The sequence below is a fragment of the Eretmochelys imbricata genome, chromosome 4 (assembly GCF_965152235.1).
Source record: "Eretmochelys imbricata isolate rEreImb1 chromosome 4, rEreImb1.hap1, whole genome shotgun sequence".
Lineage (NCBI taxonomy): Eukaryota > Metazoa > Chordata > Testudines > Cheloniidae > Eretmochelys > Eretmochelys imbricata.
The window spans coordinates 60,986,617-61,005,899 of record NC_135575.1 but is presented as its reverse complement, the minus strand read 5'-3'; the positions used below and the strand labels follow the sequence as shown (position 1 = coordinate 61,005,899).

Below are 19,283 nucleotides of genomic sequence, written 5' to 3'. Positions count from 1 at the left end.
TCAGTTGACACTTCTTTAACTCCAAGTATCTTAGCACTGAAATAACTGTTTTTTTGTGACCAACACCAGAACCATTTGCACTAGTTATGGAGCAGTTAAACAAGTAACATATATTTCTTTATTTGAAAGTTGTTATATTTCTACTTAGCTATGGAGAATGAGAATATATCAATATCACTTTCTAAGGAACTGTATAAGAATTTCTCACAGGATCATAAAGTTTAAACAGAGGACCCTTAAGTACTGGATCTATGATTCAAATGTACTCTTGTGCATCCCAGATAATAGAAAGCAAACAAATCTACTTATAATGAGCATGCCTTGGTAACATGCCTTCAAGAGGCCCTTGAGTTGAACCTCTAAAAAATAAATCCTGTGGCTATAATCTTGTTTGATAAACTCTCTTTAAACTGTGTATAAAAAATAAAGGAAAGATGCAGAGTATAGATGGATTACATAAAAAATACATTAAATACCAGATTAAAATAAATGGGTAATATGACAGAGTTTAGTTGCAAAAGGAATATGTTAAGGCACTCAAAGATTACAGTTAATTCTTTTTGAGTTCTCAGCTAAACTCTTGACTCAGGAGACCTTGGCAATTGCAGGTAACAGAGAAGAGAGCAAGTTCAAAGATTTACTACGTAAAACTTTTGGGCCCATCCCAGCTCATCTCAGAGGGTAACGTCTGGCTGATATTTTCTCTGGGTGCCAGTTTAGCATTGTGAAATCTACTCGCTCCTTTATGTGTTGGGTACGGTTTACACTGAAAGTACAGCGGGTCAGGGAAAATATTTTCCCCTTAGATTCCATCTCTCATGATGCACTACAGTATTCCCTCTTGCTGAGCCACTGTGGAAGTCCCTGATTGAGGTGCATCGTGGTAGATACAATCTTGCTGGAGAACCGGATTTATAGAGGAGAATGGGGACACTCAAAATGCAACTTCCATGAGACACCAACATGTTTATACATTGAATTGTTTTGCTGTAACAAAAATTTTCCTGTTTCAGATATTAGGGGTTTATTTTGACAAAAATTCAAAAATTTCTATGGAAAGCAGATAGTTCTTGTGAAAAAACAATTTATTGAAATAACTTTTATGGAATGTTTTTGACCAGCCCTAACTGAGAGGCAGTTTTTCTAACGTCCTCCAGGGTGGATATATATAAATCTTCTTACTGAACTGCAACATATGCTCTTCTGTACACTCAGCTTTGGGATGTTTAATGACTCTACTTCTTACCACTTGAATTCAAGTAGATCACTTAGGGTGCTGAGCCATTATCCCATGGTTAGTTAAAGCTTAATTTTCTTTTCTGTTTTCAGTTGCAAGTTTCCATTCTGATAAGGAATAATGATTGTAATTAAAAAAAGCCTGTGAAGTTCCCTAATGATAATTGTTTGTGTGCGTGTGTTATAGTGTCAGATTTGTGAAGCAGTTACTCATTGTTTCCTTTGCTGTCTGCTGAGCTCTGAGAATGTGTTAGAGAATATTATGGGTGGTGTGTGTATATCCCACTATCTTCATATACCTAGTGAATGTGAATAACAACTGTTATAGTTCTCTCTACAGATGATTTTAGAGGCAAGAGGGCCCATTTTGATCATCTGCTTTGAACTGCTGCACATGACAATGCAGGAAAAAAAAGGGATCCCTGATTGCTTTAGCTGTAGGTGCACCTCTCCTTAAATGGCAGTGCAATCTCTGGAAACTTGGTGTAACTAAACCATTGATAAGTTCAGCTACACTTAGCACAGTAGTAGTAGTGTTTGTATCAGTGTATGAAGAAGAACTATGGTGTAGCATTGTGTTGGACACAACACAGAAAATGACAGCTCGTGTTTATGATTGGCCATGCCTGGTTTTGTTCCAGCGCTTATTGCCAGTTCTAGGTTGGGAGAATTGAGGTTGTGGGGTGTGGTTTTGGAGAAATCTTTAAGTTTCCCTCCTTGGTTTTCAGAGGATTAAGTATAGGTGTATTTGATGGAAGGGTATTTATCACTTTTGGTCAACCTTAACTTGGCATGATCATAGTTTTGTGCAGTGAATAGTGTCCAGTTCTGGTACTGTGACTCATATATCAGCCCTAGGGTTGCCAACTTTCTAATTGTTGCCAACTGGACCCCCTCTGCCCTGTCCCTACCCCGCTTCTTCCCCTGAAGCTCTGCCCCCCATTCGCTTCTCTTCTACCCTCCCCATACTGCTCACTGCTCGCCCTCATCCTCGTAGCTGGATCTTCTCCACCTCCCTGCCCCACCACTGGTCTCCCTCTGCTTTGGAGCTGTAGCCTGACATGGAGCCTGCCTTCCTGCCAAAGAGGTGCAGGTAGGAGGCAGCCTTTCCCTTGCTGCCCGCAGTAACTGGACTTCTGATGTCTGGTCAGTACATCTGACCCAACACTGTCAGGTTCCTTTTTCGACTGGATCTTATGGTTGAAGACTGGGCACCTGGTAACTCTAATGAGCACATTTCTTATAGACAATTATTACAGAAGGTTTATGAAGTCTTCCAAAATTCCTTCGATCTCAAAACCTAGTACATATGCTCTTAAGCTAGAGAAGGAAATCCTAAAATCTAAAATTAACAGAATCTGATCAGCCATTTATGTGTGATACTTTCAGAGAATCCAAGGCTTTCCCTACCCTACAGATTTGGAAGCCACAGTGGCTTCATAATTGCTAGGGGCCTATCAGTGTAGTTTTTATAGCCATCTTAAAGGTTACTCCTGGGGGAATTCTGTGCCACTGTGCAATGCAGAATTGTGCAGAAATTAATGTTGTGCACACAGAATTTCCTTTTTTCCCCACAGAAAAGGGCTGCAGAAATGTTGGCCGTCACTAGGGGCTGCTGGACCTAGCAGAGTCCAGCTTGCAAATAGAAGACAAGGCCAGGAGGAGGGGGAGGGAGCTTAGAGGGCTCCTGGCAACTACAGTTCTCCACACACCCTGAAGGAAGAAGGTGGTGGCACACTGGAAACTCTGTGGAAACCCGGGACCCAGTATCAGGCTGTTTCTCACTCTTGATCCCTGGTCTTAGGGGATGTGAGTGTCTGGGTTGTGGGGGATGCGTCTGGGCTCTGGGGTGTACAGTGTGTGAATATTTGGGTCGTGGGGAGGGGGAGCCTGTTCTGAAGGGTAGCAGGTGTGAGTGTCTGGGCTGGGGGGGCATGGCTGGTCTCTGGGGTGTGTGTGTGTGGGTATCTGGCCCCCTGGCTGGGCTCGGGAGGGGGAAAGGGGGCAGAGAAACAGGAACTGGGTTGTCATAGGGGTTTCTTTAACTCTTCTCCTGGGGGAATTTTTGTGTGTCTGTATTATTACAGATATACCTGCTGACAGGTATTTTGAAATAAATTACCAAAGTCACTGAAACTGCTGTCATAATATAGTGTTATTTTGACAAATAAAATGTGTAGAATTTTGCAAAATTTTGAAATATTGTGCATAGAATTTTTTATTTTTTTGCACAGAATTCCCCCAGGAGTGAAACGTGGAAGGCCTCTTGTTTTGATGATTCCTGAGAACTGACTGGTTTAGAAAAATCCTGAAAACATATGACACTATAAATGAAAAAAGAAAATGTAACACATGTTTTGTTCTTAAGTTAATTTTGGTACCTTCCAGTATTAAAATAATTGCATTGATGTAGGAGAGAAAGCTATTCAACAACAAGCTATTATGCCTACACAATAACTACCTTGTCAAAAGTTTTAGTGGCTCCAGAATTTTATCACCAAACTATTTCCCTGCTTTTATATTAGGATCCATTCCAGTTTTCTTGTAATGCACTTTGTGTTTGTTGGTAGGAACTTGATAAAATGCTACTGTAACTCTTTTGCAGGTAAGGAAACAAATGTCTCCATGTTTTACATTAAGGTCTGATACAGACTATGTGAACACATCTGCATTCATGAACTATAGATCTCTGGATCCTAGTTAAATATTTGTATTGAGTATTTTGACAATAAAACAATTTAAATCCAGCAAGGAAATACACATGAAATTTACTAGTGTGGGTCAGATGCTGGGGGCACATCCTAATATTAATAGTATACCCATGTTACTAAAACCCAGTAAATATATATTGCTCTCCTATCTCCTTCCTGGTTTTTGAACTTGTCCTAAAGAAGAGCAATAATAGTGTCTTAGTATTGCATGTCTAGAGGGATATTGTCTGTTTTATGCTCTGTAATGTAAGGCATGAGGAAATGCAAGGCCCCATTGTACATTAATGGCAATGTATGTGTAATTTAGCAGACTCTGTATATATTTTTATAAACTAGTTTTCTAATACACTGTACGTGTTTGGTGGAAACCGACATGTACATATGAGAGAAATTCATGGCTCAAGCACAATGACTTGGCTTGGGGCTCAGGTGGTTGTTACGTCTGTTTTTTAGTGTATAGTTAACATTAGCAGTCACCCTTATAATGATGTGACACACACTACCCCCAAGTACGGTGGCTGCCCTACTCCTAGCAATTGGAAGGTTGATTTAATCAGTAACACAGCCTAGCTTATGTGACATCCATTGGAGTGAAGGAGAAAGACAACTGTGCTCCATTTTCCCCTTCTAATTAAAATTATTTTTAAAGTATTTAACAAAAACCTTCTTTCCACGCCTGAATTTGGTTCAAGTTTCTAAGTAACTTTATTTAGAAACTGAATTCTTTAAAGTTATTAAGGGAATAATTTCAGTGTGTAGTTATAGTGTTGTCAACAGAAGATGTGATTAAATAAATTGAATGTTGAAGATTTTCAACTTACAGTTAACACCAGGTAATTAAAAGTAAGCGCTGCTGTGGGAGTGCATTATATATCGGCTGCACTCTTTACCTCATTAGTTGGGTTTTTGCATGTCTATGGAGCTAACTTGCAATTAAAAATGCCTTAGAAGTATGCTTAACAAGGTCTTTTAGGTATTTGGAATAAAGTACTACAATTTAATTGAAATTGGTGTATCATAAATAGATTTCTTTAGGGGGGTAGGGATAGCTCAGTGGTTTGAGCATTGGCCTGCTAAACCCAGGGTTATGAGTTCAATCCTTGAGGGGGCCATTTAGGGATCTGGGGCAAAAATTGGGGATTGGTCCTGCTTTGAGCAGGGGGTTGGACTAGATGACCTCCTGAGGTCCCTTCCAAACCTGATATTCTATGATTCTTGGTAGCGGACAAGATAAATCTCCATGCCTAATTTGACATTTTACATGTCGTCATTATCTTCTTTCATATTTATTGTTGAATGTAATGCTTGAAAGTTAGCTTATGTAAAGACTGGTGACACTGTCTTCAGCTCTAAGAATCTTCTGATTTGTTTTAATAAGTATTTCTTTAAGTTCAGATATATCCATAGATTTATTTCCATATAAGATGCATTTGAAATGTAATGAAAAGACATTAACCTATGTACTATACATTAGCATTTCAGGATGGTTTTAGTTATTTTTATACTGTAGATTTCTCCACTGAGAAGCCTTCCAATATTGTAAAACAGAATTAAAGGAGCCTATCACATCTAGACAGTTTTCAAGGTGGATATTGTCAGATCTCAGTATCTTTTATTTTGACTATATTGACATTGCAGCCCCTTTCTACCTTTCTGTGTTCAGCTATGTTAGATCATTAAAGCATGGTGTTGCTCTTAAAGCGGTACTCAATATGAGTAATACCAAAGGCAAAAGCTGTTTTTACTGGAACTGTGATAGATCCCAAAGAAACCCACCCTAGTAGTTGTATATCCATAGTATTTTAGCTGACCATGTTTCTGGGGGATTGAAATGAATGTTAAAGCCTTGCTATAAACAATTGGAAGGAGGAGAGGGAGAACATGGATAAAGTGTCAGTGCATATCTTTAGATAGGCTGGCAAAAAAGAATGTGGAAACAAGTGTTGAACTTGCTAGCTAACATGGTTTGCAGAAAACAGAATTCTGTATGTATTGTGTTTCTTTCCTTTGAAAAAAGGGCCACTGTATGTAAAAAAAAAAAAAAAAAAAAAGACTATTTACTAACTTTATATATTTCTCCATGTAGGAGTGTTGTTGTAGCTCCAAAGAAATCAACAATTTCCCCTTCTACAGCTACCATGAGTGTACCCACAAATGCTGTCAGCGTGGTTTCTTCATTAGATTCAGCGCAGGCCCCAGACCTGACAGGAGAATATCCTGGTGAGTAAGGGTAAACGGAAGACAGCTTAATAGAAAAGAAACAGAAAAATGTAATAGAAGTGGAATCATCTGTAATGAGATTCCCTGTGAAGGGGAGACACTTTCAAAGTTTTAACCTCCGAAACATTGCAGACAAACACATTTATTTGTGCGTCATTTGCTAATTATGTAACTAAAGATTTTGTGTTGGTGGCCTCATGTTTTAATTCCTACCTAGAGTAGGACAGCAAAGAATTATTTTTTAAAAATCTCGCTATGCTTAGAATATGGACAATTATTGATTTTTATTTTCTGTTGGAAAACTTATCTGAATCTATATTAGAAAGGTTCTTTTTTTGTAGTTGCTTTTTTCCCCTAACTGTATGTATTAGGTAATATAGAACTTTTTATACCGGATCAGACAGAGGAAACTCTGAGGCCCTGGATCCTGCAAGCTGTTCTGCATATGTCTGCTGATGCACACATGTGACAGCTTGCAGGGTTGGGAGCATGTGCTTGATATCCTATCTCTAACTATGGCCAGTACCAGATACTTCAGAAAAAGGTAAAATACCTGTATGTTAAATCTGGCCAATCATACAGTGGTGTTACTTGGGTTTGTGACCATGAGCATTCCTTTCTGACCCTCACCAGTGATCAGCTTACACCTTAAAGCACAAGGTTTGACTACTCGTATGATTCTTAGCTTGCATGCAGTAGCTGGAAATGCTTATAAAGCTAACCTCCTTTTAAACAAAAGAATTCTGCTAAAGTATTTTTACTGACTACCAGTGATGTTGTTGATTTGAATAAGCTTACTTTTGTTCTAAGTTTCCTGCCGTTATTTTCATTTTGTTCTTTTTTGTCTCATTATAGGGGAGAGCAAATATAAGAATCTGATTGCTTTTAACAATACTTCCCATAATTCCAAAAAAGATGAGAATATTATTAATAAGCAGAAGTCATACAGTAGGAAGCAATTGTAATTAGCATAGGGATACGTTGCACTTCTTCTAATAGGTAATATTTTTTCGTGAGGGTACTTTTATTTTTAAAAGCCTTTCTCCAGTTAAGTATGATCATGAAACTTGTATATTGCAATACAGAATATTTATGCTAACAGAAAATAAGTCTGAATATATTCCCTATAAAGGCAAGAAAGTTTTATCCTGACAAATTTGCCATCATGAAATCTGAGTAATTGCTGTGGTACTCTTCACTGAGGACAGACTTAGTATAAGTTGTTCATAAACACACAGTCATGTGGTATTTTGAGTCCTGAGGCTCTCCTTTCTTTCTGTACAACATGTCTAACGCTCTCATATAATGCAGAAGGCCTGCTCTTTTTGGTCAGCCATTTTGTAGTCTCAAGGCTGTGTGTGTTCTCCCAAGTATCTGTGCCCACCAAAACCACCAAATTGCATGCTAAAGTTTTGAATTGAATTGAAGCTCTATGTCAAGGAAGCGTCCCTCCATGCCTGTTAACTGGGCATTTCTTTATACTGCAGGAGCTAGTTGTTGCTAATGATGCATCAGAAATAAGAAGACCTAGAAACAAGTACAGTCCCCTTCTCAAGTGCCCTTGTGGGCACATTTATTTTCATCTTTGTTCTCTCCAGCTCTCTGCAAAAGTACTTGTGGGGGTCGTTCAGATTTAATTGCAACCATGCTACATGAAAGGAAAAGCTTTTGTGATCCAATACTTTCTTACTGCCTGATACAAAAAGGAAAATTGAGTTCATCACTCAAATTTCCAGGAGGTAGTCGTCTACTAGTCTAGGAGGCAGATCTAGACTAGGGAAATAGGTTGTGTTTTAAAAACATGCCACAGTTGAAGAGGGAGCCTAGGGTTGACCAGGAGCAAGTAGCATGTTTTTGAAGGCTTTACACTCTGTATATGATAAAAGCACATTAGTTAAAATCTGTTAGCCAACATGGTAAATCATGCCCTATTTTCCTCAGTCAGATAGGGCCTAGATTATTGAGAAACTGCTGTAATGATTTAAATCACTTTGACTAGGAGCACATCAATGGAATTTAACTTGCAGGCTCTCTAAATGGGATATACTTTTTTTTGTAGAAATGATTTTGGAATATGTTGAATGCTGCTGTACTGTAAAATGTATAAGAAATCCAGACAATGAACAATAATGATGTAACTTGTACCAGTATAACCTCCAGAATGTCTGGAAGGGTTGGCAAAAACTGAGACTTCTAATCTAAATCGATATGCATAAAAAGAAACAAAGTAGGATTAAAAATACCAGACTTGTTTGGACTGGCAATCTAATTCATTAAAAAGAAAAATTTAGGGGATACATGAAATCGTGCCTAAAACTGATTAAAACATGAGTATTGATTGGAAATTATTTTTAATAAAAATAAAGATTAAATGGAAACACTAGTTCCCACTGATATAAAATATTAAAAGTCTAAGTAATTTGTGTTTGTGTTGATTATGTAAATTGTCTACACTTCAATTTTAAATACTCTTGTATGAGGGTTTTAACCTTGTGGTATGCGAGAAAAAAAGTGGGCAAAAATGAGTAATAGTAATATCTATTTTTTTTTTTTTTAAAAGGACTGAAATAAGAAAATTGATGTTTTTCTTCTGAGGTCATATCACAATTTTTTTTATCTCCACATAATTTTTTAGGCGCCATTTAGCGTAGAAGAAAGTAGCTGAGAAAAAAGTTTGGCCTTATATTAATTTCAGACTGTTTACCTAGCTATTAAGAAAAAAGCACATTCAATCTATTAAAAAACAACAACAACAAACTTTCAGACTAGATGTCTAGTTAGTGAATATAAATTGCAGAGTTACAATGTTTTACATGAAGGCTATATATAGTATTTTAATTTCTTCATATCATTTTAACAAATAGCTGCTCTTACCTGATTAACTTGGCTTTTCTAATAAAACAGGCTGAGCAACAGACACAGTCCACCTAGGATAGTCACAATCTTAATGTCTTGGGTTTAGTCACTTTGTTGCATAGTGATCATTAATCACTGTTCCTCAGGACTCTTAGTCTCAGTGTATTGGTGCTGGTGCACCCACCTGAGGCTGTCAACAGATGTGGTTTGGCTGCTGGAAAAGGCTCAGAAATTCTTCTGAGATATAGAGACCAAGGACATGATCCTGAAAAAGATGTATGTAACTGCACACTATGAGGAATTCCTTTTGACTTCAGAGGGACCACCACTAGCATGTAAAATTCATCAGGTCCTTACACCTGTGCTGGACTAGGCCCTGCTGTACGGTTTAAAATCATGTGAAGTAATTTTGAACTCATGACTGCTACAAGGGACTCCTTCCTTATAAAGCAGGGGTGGGCAAACTTTTTGGCCCGAGGGCCACATCTGGGTATAGAAATTGTATGGCGGACCATGAACGCTCATGAAATTGGGGTTGGCATATAGGAGGGGGTGAGGTCTGGGCCAGGGGTGTGGGCTCCAGGGTGAGGCCAGAAATGAGGAGTTCATGGTGCAGGAGGGGGCTCTGGGCTGGGTCAGTGGGGGTGGGGTGTGTGAGGGCTCCAGCTAGGGGTGCAGGCTCTGGGGTGGGGCTGGGGATGTGGGTTTGGAGTGTAGGAGGGTGCTCCGGGCTGGGACTGAGGGGTTCAAAGGGCAGGAGGGGGATCAGGGCTGGGGCAGGGGCTTGGGGCACTGAGGGTGGGGTAAGGGTTCTGGCTGTGGGGTACAGGCTCTGGGATGGGGCTGGGAATGACAGGTTTGGGGTGCAGGAGGGTGCTCTAGGCTGGGACCAAGAGGTTCAGAGGGTGGGAGGGGGATCAGGGCTGGGACACAGAGGACTTGCTCAGGGGTGCAGGCTCTGGGGAGCGCTTGCCTCAAGCAGCTCCTGGAAGCAGTGGGATGTCCCTCCTCCGGCCCCTATGCATAGGGGCATCCAAGCGGCTCTGCTGCATGCTGCCCTGTCTGCAGGCACCACCCCTGCAGCTCCCATTGGCTGTGGTTCCTGGCCAATGGGAGTGGTGGGAGCGGTGCTTGGGGCAGGGCAGTGTGCAGAGCAGAGCCCCCTGGCTGCCCCTATGTATAGGAGACGGAGTGGGGACATGTTGCTGCTTCCGGGAGCCACGAGATCTAGTCCCCGACCCTGCTCCCTGGCTGGAGTGCCAGAGCAGGGCAAGCCTCAGACCCCACTCCCCAGCAGGAGCTCGAGGGCTGGATTAAACGGCTGGCAGGCCAGATGCGGCCTGCGGGCCATAGTTTGCCCGCCCCTGTAATAAAGTAATATGGTAAGAAACCAGAAGGACAGACTGAAAACACTCCTGGAAGGAGGAAATACCTGGAGCAGTTCTGGAGAGTCCTTGGATGGGGAAGTGGTAACAAATTATAAGATAATTGATCTAGGTGGAGTTGAAGAATATGATCTAGGAAGCTAGTCATTAGTTGGTACAGCTAGCCATTTTGTCATGGGAGGTGAGACTAGTCAAAGGTAGCGAAGCTATTTTTGTGTATTCTGATGGGATATTTGTGTGTTCTGTTTGGGGGTACTTCGTCTTCCTTGTCAATGTTTTTAAATTATTATGTGTTGATGTAAATTTCATTGACTTTTAGTGCAAAAAAACAAAAACAAAAAAACCCTTGCATTTCCTGCCCTGTTTTCTGTGGTTGCTCCTGTCTTTGTGGTACTGCACCCACAGTACTTGTTACCAATTTTTCACTGTAGGGAATGCAATGTTGAGACTTTTAGCTTCTTTTTAGTGCTATCCATTTCCATATTCTTTTTTCAAGCATTATTTTTAAAAAGTGAGGATGCTGTAAAGGAACTGACTACATTGGCAAATGTTATTTATCTGAAGTGACAGTCACACATTTGCCCCTGCTATCATTCACTCATGCATACAATTCCCCTCAAAATTCTCCACCCACAGCCCTGCCAGAGGCTTCCTTTGGGTCTTGTCCTCTCAACTGCATTCTCACCATACCTTGCCTCACAGTGTAGAAACAGTGGGGAAGAATAGATACTTCCAACCCTGAGTAGTAGCATCTTCCACCCCAGGAAGCAACCACAGTGTGAAGGGGATAGGATCAGAAAAGGGACTGAGGTGTGGAGACTGGTGAAGAGACTAGGTTGGAAAAAGGGAAAGGGAGGAAAGGTTGCAGCAATAAATGGGATGGTCTTGTGGCTAATGCACAAACTGGGAGTCTGGCCTTCAGGTTTCCATTCTCAGCTATGAGAAAATAATCACTTTGTCCCTCGGTTTACCTAGCTCTAAAATGGGAATAATGCTGACCTACTTCACTTGTAAGTGAAAGCACCTTAAGGTCTTAAGATGGAAGTATTGACTAAGGGCTTGTCTACATTTACGGTACTGCAATGGTGCAGCTGCAGTGCTTTGTGAAGAGGCTACCTATGCCAACAGGAGAGCTTTTCCCATCAGAGTAGGTACTCCATAGAATTATAGAATCATAGAATATCAGGGTTGGAAGGGACCCCTGAAGGTCATCTAGTCCAACCCCCTGCTCGAAGCAGGACCAATTCCCAGTTAAATCATCCCAGCCAGGGCTTTGTCAAGCCTGACCTTAAAAACTTCCAAGGAAGGAGATTCCACCACCTCCCTAGGCAACGCATTCCAGTGTTTCACCACCCTCTTAGTGAAAAAGTTTTTCCTAATATCCAATCTAAACCTCCCCCACTGCAACTTGAGACCATTACTCCTCGTTCTGTCATCTGCTACCATTGAGAACAGTCTAGAGCCATCCTCTTTGGAACCCCTTTCAGGTAGTTGAAAGCAGCTATCAAATCCCCCCTCATTCTTCTCTTCTGCAGGCTAAACAATCCCAGCTCCCTCAGCCTCTCCTCATAAGTCATGTGTTCTAGACCCCTAATCATTTTTGTTGCCCTTCGCTGGACTCTCTCCAATTTATCCACATCCTTCTTGTAGTGTGGGGCCCAAAACTGGACACAGTACTCCAGATGAGGCCTCACCAATGTCGAATAGAGGGGGACGATCACGTCCCTCGATCTGCTCGCTATGCCCCTACTTATACATCCCAAAATGCCATTGGCCTTCTTGGCAACAAGGGCACACTGCTGACTCATATCCAGCTTCTCGTCCACTGTCACCCCTAGGTCCTTTTCCGCAGAACTGCTGCCTAGCCATTCGGTCCCTAGTCTGTAGCGGTGCATTGGATTCTTCCGTCCTAAGTGCAGGACCCTGCACTTATCCTTATTGAACCTCATCAGATTTCTTTTGGCCCAATCCTCCAATTTGTCTAGGTCCTTCTGTATCCTATCCCTCCCCTCCAGCGTATCTACCACTCCTCCCAGTTTAGTATCGTCCGCAAATTTGCTGAGAGTGCAATCCACACCATCCTCCAGATCATTTATGAAGATATTGAACACCTCCCTGAGAAGTGGAAGCTAAGTTGTCGGGAGAAGCCAACATAACGCTGTCTATGTTGGGGGTTAGGTCTACGTTGCTTAGGGATTTTCCACACTCCTGAGCGACATAGTTACACTGCCGTAAGTTTGTAGTATAGACTAGGGCTAAGTATTGGAAACAAATAGAACCAGAAACTGTTTTGCTCACTTCACATTGACATCAGTGTAAAAGTCACTCAAGGAGCTACTTGAAGTGTGGCAGCTAAGTTGAGGAGACCTAATCGCAACAGTGGCTGAAGATTAATAACAGACTTAATATTGTCAGTTTGTTTTACTTCATCTGTCGCTGACAGATATTTTCATAGAAACATCCCCAATAGAAAGTGTTTAAACATATTAATTGGGTCAAAAACCATTCTTAAAAGCAGCTCATATCAGAGTGCACCAATTTAATGAAATTTGTTTTGGCTTAGTATACAGAAGATATGTTTATGTAACAGATCCTTCTAGCTTGTAAATCCTTTCATGATAGTTTCTTTGTATTCATAGGAAGTTTATTTTTTGAACTGGCTCATTAGTTTACTAGGTAGTCATTTAAAATGTTTTGTCTGTTGGGCAAAATTAAGCAGATCTTTTCATTTAATTGGCCTCTTCCTATTTCTATCCCTGTCCGATATCTCACTAAATACTGTACAGCATGCAGTGTGTATGTGTTGCTTTTTGTGTTATAGAGACACACAAGGATATAAGGAGTTTTGAATAACGCTATTGCTAGAGACATTATTTGTTTAGACCCTTGGGGACCCTGAATAAACAATAAGCTTTCACTAGAAGGGTGTTAGACAGATGATCTATTTGCATTTTCTTTTATGTTCTTGCAAATGTCTGTAAAACTGTCAGTTTGAAGGAGCCAGTTTATCAGTGAAAGGATAAGGAAGAGATAAAGTAGTTTGGTTCCACATGTTTGAAGTAGCTACTACACTTACCCACATGTGTGCAGTAGATGAAATCATACTTCTGAAATGCTTCATTTTTGGCTAACTGCACAAAAAGCCATTTTAAAAAAACTGAAAGCCCAATTTGCTTATAAAATTAATAAATGTATCCAAAAAACTTACATGACACAATTATTTGGTGGAAAAACCACTGTGCACATTCATTTACATCTCATGGAAATCTCTGCTCTGACAAATCTAAGCCATTTCTTATTATGAAACATGTCTGAATTTGGAGTGTGATCTCTTAAGGATGGAGAAGCTTAGGCCATACATACCATTACATTGTTAAAAATGATTTTCATTTTATACAATGGCCTGCCCTATGCGATTTCTCACACATAAATTGCTTAGTGCTGTTTCCCCATTTTAGGCCTGCATTTTAACTTCAGTACTGATTTTAATAATTTAAGCATGTATGCAGTATATTGTATAGGTTTTGCTATTCCATTTAGTCTGTCTCTATAGTGCACAATTAGTTTTAGTTACTACAAGGAAAAACAGCAGTTGTGTCATGAGTAATGGCCTTTCTGCATCCATCAACATTTATACTAATGCCAGTGCATGGCAGTATAAAATAGTGAAAGTTAACCAGAACCAAGGGTAGCCTTGTGGTATTTTATTACACCGTTTCACTAACCTGAAAGATGATTCTTTGAGTTCTTCCATGTTTTCTTGAGAGATTTTTCATTTTGGCTAAAAATATTAGAATGTCTCCCATCTCTCTGATGCTTAAAGAGCATCCCACCTTAGTATTAGATTATATAAGCCCTTAACTGGGTGCTGCTGTGATACTTGATACCATCACATCTTTGATAGATGGTAACATTAAAACCTCACTAGGTCATAATAGCTCCTTGTATTTGTGGCAATCTTCTAACAACAACCTCTTTATCCTAGATTTTAAATATATTCTGGTGGACGTGTCTGAAGGAAATACTAATACAAAATGCATTTTGTATGTTCAGAATATTTTCTGGGAATCTTAGGTTTTGAGTTCTTTTGTTCAGCCTAGCATCATGGAGTGGCAAGATCTGGGCATGCTATAGAGAAGGTGTATTCAATCTTGGAGGTGTGAGTAGGAAGGGAGCATTTACAAACTGGTTGAGGGCTTGCTGCATAAGTACTTGGTTGGCTATTGCTGGGCTCCAAGGGGAAAATGCAAAGACGGACTGCTTTTCCTGGAAAGGCAAAAAGTTAAGAGGTATTTTATTGTAAAGGATATAATGAAAACTGATTAGATAGTCTTTTTTAATCCTGCCACATATTCCAAGAACAGGGGTCATTCAATGAAAGAAAAACCAGTAAATATATAGTCCTTTACAGAGCATTTGAGTCAATCTGTGAAATTCAGTGTCACAAGAAGTTCATCACTGTCTGTATGTTGCTTCTCTATACAGAAGGTTGTATCTAACAGTCTAGTCTCTTAATTCTTACCACATCATCTGACTGATTTTTTTGTACTTAATGTCTCTTTTAATTTTTTTTTGAATATGTAAAAGAAATAGTGTTCAAAGAAACTGTATTTAAAAAAAACAATTATATGGTTATGAACTACTACTTATTCTCAAAATAATTTAAGAAGTGTTTATGTTGAAAACATGTTTCAGTAAAATCCAGCTAACATCCAAAAACATGATACTTTAAAAAACTATTCTTAACCCCTCCCCCGCCCTTCTCCCAAGCTTGTAATGGCTGGAAATGAGCAGTTAAGGGATCCAGCATTTTCTTGCAGTCATATAAACCTTCGTCACTCACTTCCACATTACCCAATTTATGCTGCCCACCCAACTTTCATTCTGTCCTGAATAATTTCCAAAATTATGTCCAAATGTGCAAATAACAAATTATACCATGAATTACAGTTAAAGCTTAAATGAATCTCAGCCATAAAATTTTGCTCACAAAAAAATAGAAGTCCACATTTGAAAATTAGGCCCTAAATTGGAAGCTTTTCAAAAAACAAAAAAACAAAAAAAACAAATCCAAAAAAACCTACATACTGGTGTTGGTCCTGGCCACATTTAAAAACAATTCCTTCAGACTTGTACTGTCAGTATCTGTGCTCACAGAGCCTGCTGGTTAGGATTTCCATTTTGCATCTGAAGGCAGCATCAGCTTTGCTATGTTGAGCCTGATATTGAACTGTTGGGTATGTCTGCACTGCAGTTAAACACCTGTGGCTGGCCCATGTCAGCTGACTTGGGCTCATGGAGATTGGGCTAAAGGACTGTTTAATTGCAGTGTAGAAGAACAGGCCTGCGCTGGAGCCTGGATTCTGGGGCCCTCCGAGGGTTTACACCACAGTTAAACAGCCCCATGAGCCTGAGTCAGCTGACACGGGCCAGCAACAGGTGTTTAATTGCAGTGTAGACATACCCTCAGATTTCAGCACAAAGGCTGTCTCCACTACCCGCTGGGCAGCGATTGATCCAGCAGGGATTGATTTATCGCGTCTAGTCTAGCAGTGATAAATTGACCCCCAAGTGCTCTCCCATTGACTGCTATACTCCACCGTTGCAAGGGGCGCAGGCGGAGTCTACGGCGGAGCGGCAGCAGTCAACTCACCGCGGTGAAGACACCACGGTAAGTTGATCTAAGTACGTAGACTTCAGCTATGTTATTCAAGTAGCTGAAGTTGCGTAACTTAGGTTGATTCCCACCCCTCCACCCCAGTGTAGACCAGGGCTAATTTTGTCCCTTACGGTTTTTTTCAGCGTTGGCCCTCTGATTATCTTCCCTTTATTGAACTGGACCTATTACTTACTTTTTGTGTTTTGTATTTTAAGAGGGTGGTGTTCTATGTTTTTGAGTATAGGTAGGGCTGGTAGCCTTGTCTATTATTAAGGTTGCTTGATGCTTCCTGTTATAAGACCCATTTTCAGCTGCAATTGTCAAATTTCTGCTCAAAATTTTCCATGCTTGGCATGTTCATCAGGAAAAATTTTTGAGACGCTACCAAAAGAAGGATGCTAGACTAAATATGGTAAATTAGATCTGTTGTTCTATCTCCTATGTTCCTTAACTGTAAGGAAGGTGGTTTTAGTATTATACATTGAGCTGACAAAGAACTTTTAGGGGGAAAAAATTAGTGGGATTCTCTGTTCAAGGTGCTCAGAGAGTATGGGAGAGCTCTTTAGCAATAAAAAAGAAAAAGTATATGATATACTTAAAACACTCCTATTTAACTTTACATGTAGATTTATGTATGTATGAAAATTAGGTAAGATACCAGGACTTAATGAAGCCTGCACTCTCAATAATACTTACAATTTTACTTTTTTCAAACTTTCACAAGCATTCATAGATTATAAGAGAAATGGTCATCTAGTTTTATCTCCTGTGTAACCTGGCCATAAGAATCCCCTAAATTAATTCATGTTTGAACTATAGAATTATTAAAAAATGATTGTTGAAACACACCTATGAAGTAGGAATGTATGTTGGTGGTATTCCTTTTTTACAGACCAAAAAACAAAGATGCAAAGAGGTGAAGGGATTTGCCCAAAGAGGGCCAGTTTTAGGGGAAGGTGAACAGGGCAGTTGTCATGGGTGTCAACTTCAGGGTGTTTGTGCCCACATTGCTGTGTCATTCCTCCCCACAGCCCCTGCCGCCGCCTCCATAAAAAGCCTCGCCCACCTTGGCCCCAAGGTCACGCATGTTTGCAAGTAATTAGTATGCTAGGGTTCAAACTTGAGTGTTTGACTTCTTTTCCTGTGGTCTATCCTTCTTGCCCAGGCTTCCCATCTGATGAGTTCTCTCTTTCTTTCATAGGCAGTGGATCATCTAATTCAAAATTGCCACCTGTGCCTACGGTTTCTTCTGTTCCAGAGGATTCTGCTTCAAATATGAGGTAACTACTTTAATTGAATGTTTAGATCAGTGGTCTCCAAACTGGGGTGCGCGGCAGCAGTAGCGCCGCCGGATGGTACTCCGCCGTTTTTTTTTTCGGCGGCAGCTCTGCACGTCCACGGCTGGTGTTCCCGTCCGGCAGAACTGCTTCCATTGGCGGTGTGCCTTTGGCAGGTGTTCTGGTCTTCTTCCGTTGGCGGTGCCCCTGTGGCAGGTCACCTTGGGGATGCGCGAGCCAAAAAGTTTGGAGACCACTCTTTTTTTGATGATGTAATTTATTGGCATGTTCCTATAAACTATTTATTAAGACATGGTTAATAATTTAAGGCCTGGTTCATTGAACTTGGGAACTGTTGAACTTGGGAATCTTTCCACTGATTTCAATGGGTGCTGGATCATGTCCTTAAACTGAATATATTAAAAAGTAATTTTGTGAAAGGGCATTGGTTGGGAGCTGATTCCTGTTAATAAATTTTGTATCGTGTCAAATTTGATAATCATGTCAAAAATAATTCTTCTTCCTATGAAAATTTGACTTCTTGTTCTCTCATTAATCTTACATATCTTCTAATTAGTATTACAGAGAGGCTTGAACATGCTTTGGAAAAGGCTGCCCCTCTTCTGAGAGAGATTTTTGTGGATTTTGCTCCCTTTCTTTCTCGCACTCTTTTGGGTAGCCATGGGCAGGAGCTGCTGATAGAAGGTACAAGTAAGTTTCCATTTTTAATTTTTTTCGCCGAACGTGAAGGCTCTAAAGAAAACTCTACATAAACTAATTTAAACTGTTAAAATAACCTAATTTTACAAACTAAAACTCTTTACAATTCAAAACTTAATTGGAAACTGTAGCTACATGCAATTCTTGCCTATTTATATGTAGGTCTTATTTTATTTGTATTTCAGCTAGGTGGAAATATTTAAGCAATATTCAGACTGCTATAGGGCGTGCCTGCTCTGAAATGCTCCCCCTGCTGAGTTAGTGTGGTGGCGCATGTACTCCCTGCCCCAGTTTTCCTTCTCAGGAAGCCAGTATCTCCACTTTAGGCACTCTTGAGATTACTTGACTAAATAATACCCTCTTTGAAGCTGGTTTATTATAAAACCCCATACAAAAGGGGCCATAACAAAAAAGTCCCAAATACTCACAAGTTATCTCCTGCTTTCAGGGTTCCCCTGAAGTATATTCTTTGAACTCTATTCCCATTCCCCCCAGGGTTATCTCTGAATGTGTGTCTTCTCCTTTGGGCAGGAGCCAGCTCTTCTACTGGAGCTGGGTTGCAACTCAGCCCACTGTAGGGCCTTAGCAAGCTTCTTGCACTGTTGGCCCCACTTAGTCCTCAGGCTTCTCCTCCTCGAGTTTGACAGGCTTCTCCTTCTATTGTCTATCCTGCTGTGTGGGGTGATGTAGCATTTATGCTGGTCCCCTTCTTCCAGCTCGTCCCCGAGTTGGTTAGGTGAGAGGGAAGCCTTGCTTTACCCTCTCTGCAGAGGTGCTCTCTTACTCCCACTTACCCTTCCTGCCCTCCATATTGCCCTGGAAATCCCAAAAAGTTTTCCCCCTCCAGCCCACCATGTTCTCCTGCACTGCATGCTCACCTGCTTTTCACAGTGCCCCTCTCTCTGCCTCCTGACAAGATAGGGTTTGCTGTCTTCAGGGTTATCTTGACTTCACAACTGTTAGGAATAATGGGAGGCGTAGCAATTTTGATGAATCTGCTGGAAGTGAATTAGCTGTGGCTCTCTTCTTCTTGGAGACAGAGGGTCTATGGCTGTTGGAATTTAGATAAGAAGGAATGGGTCACAGAGGCAGGGTGTCTGGGGTCTCTGGCAGAAGCATGGTGGTAGCAGACCGTGCTTTCGTACCCACTGGGTCAAGTGCCTTCAGTGCTTGTCTGAATAGAGGTACACAGAACATGCTATTAAGGATTGTTTCAGGG

At 40.6% G+C, this 19,283-nt stretch overlaps 1 protein-coding gene across 4 annotated transcripts in view; it reads left to right on the top strand.

The window, feature by feature from the left end:
- The window catches only part of LRBA (LPS responsive beige-like anchor protein), a 552,094-nt gene that overhangs the window by 135,391 nt on the left and 397,420 nt on the right, over positions 1-19,283 (top strand). For all 4 annotated transcript variants that reach the window (XM_077815359.1, XM_077815362.1, XM_077815360.1 and 1 more), the window contains 3 exons: positions 6,034-6,167; positions 17,269-17,347; positions 17,922-18,055. In XM_077815359.1, the coding sequence (XP_077671485.1) occupies positions 6,034-6,167; positions 17,269-17,347; positions 17,922-18,055 (347 nt within the window). The remainder of the gene's footprint in view (positions 1-6,033; positions 6,168-17,268; positions 17,348-17,921; positions 18,056-19,283) is intronic.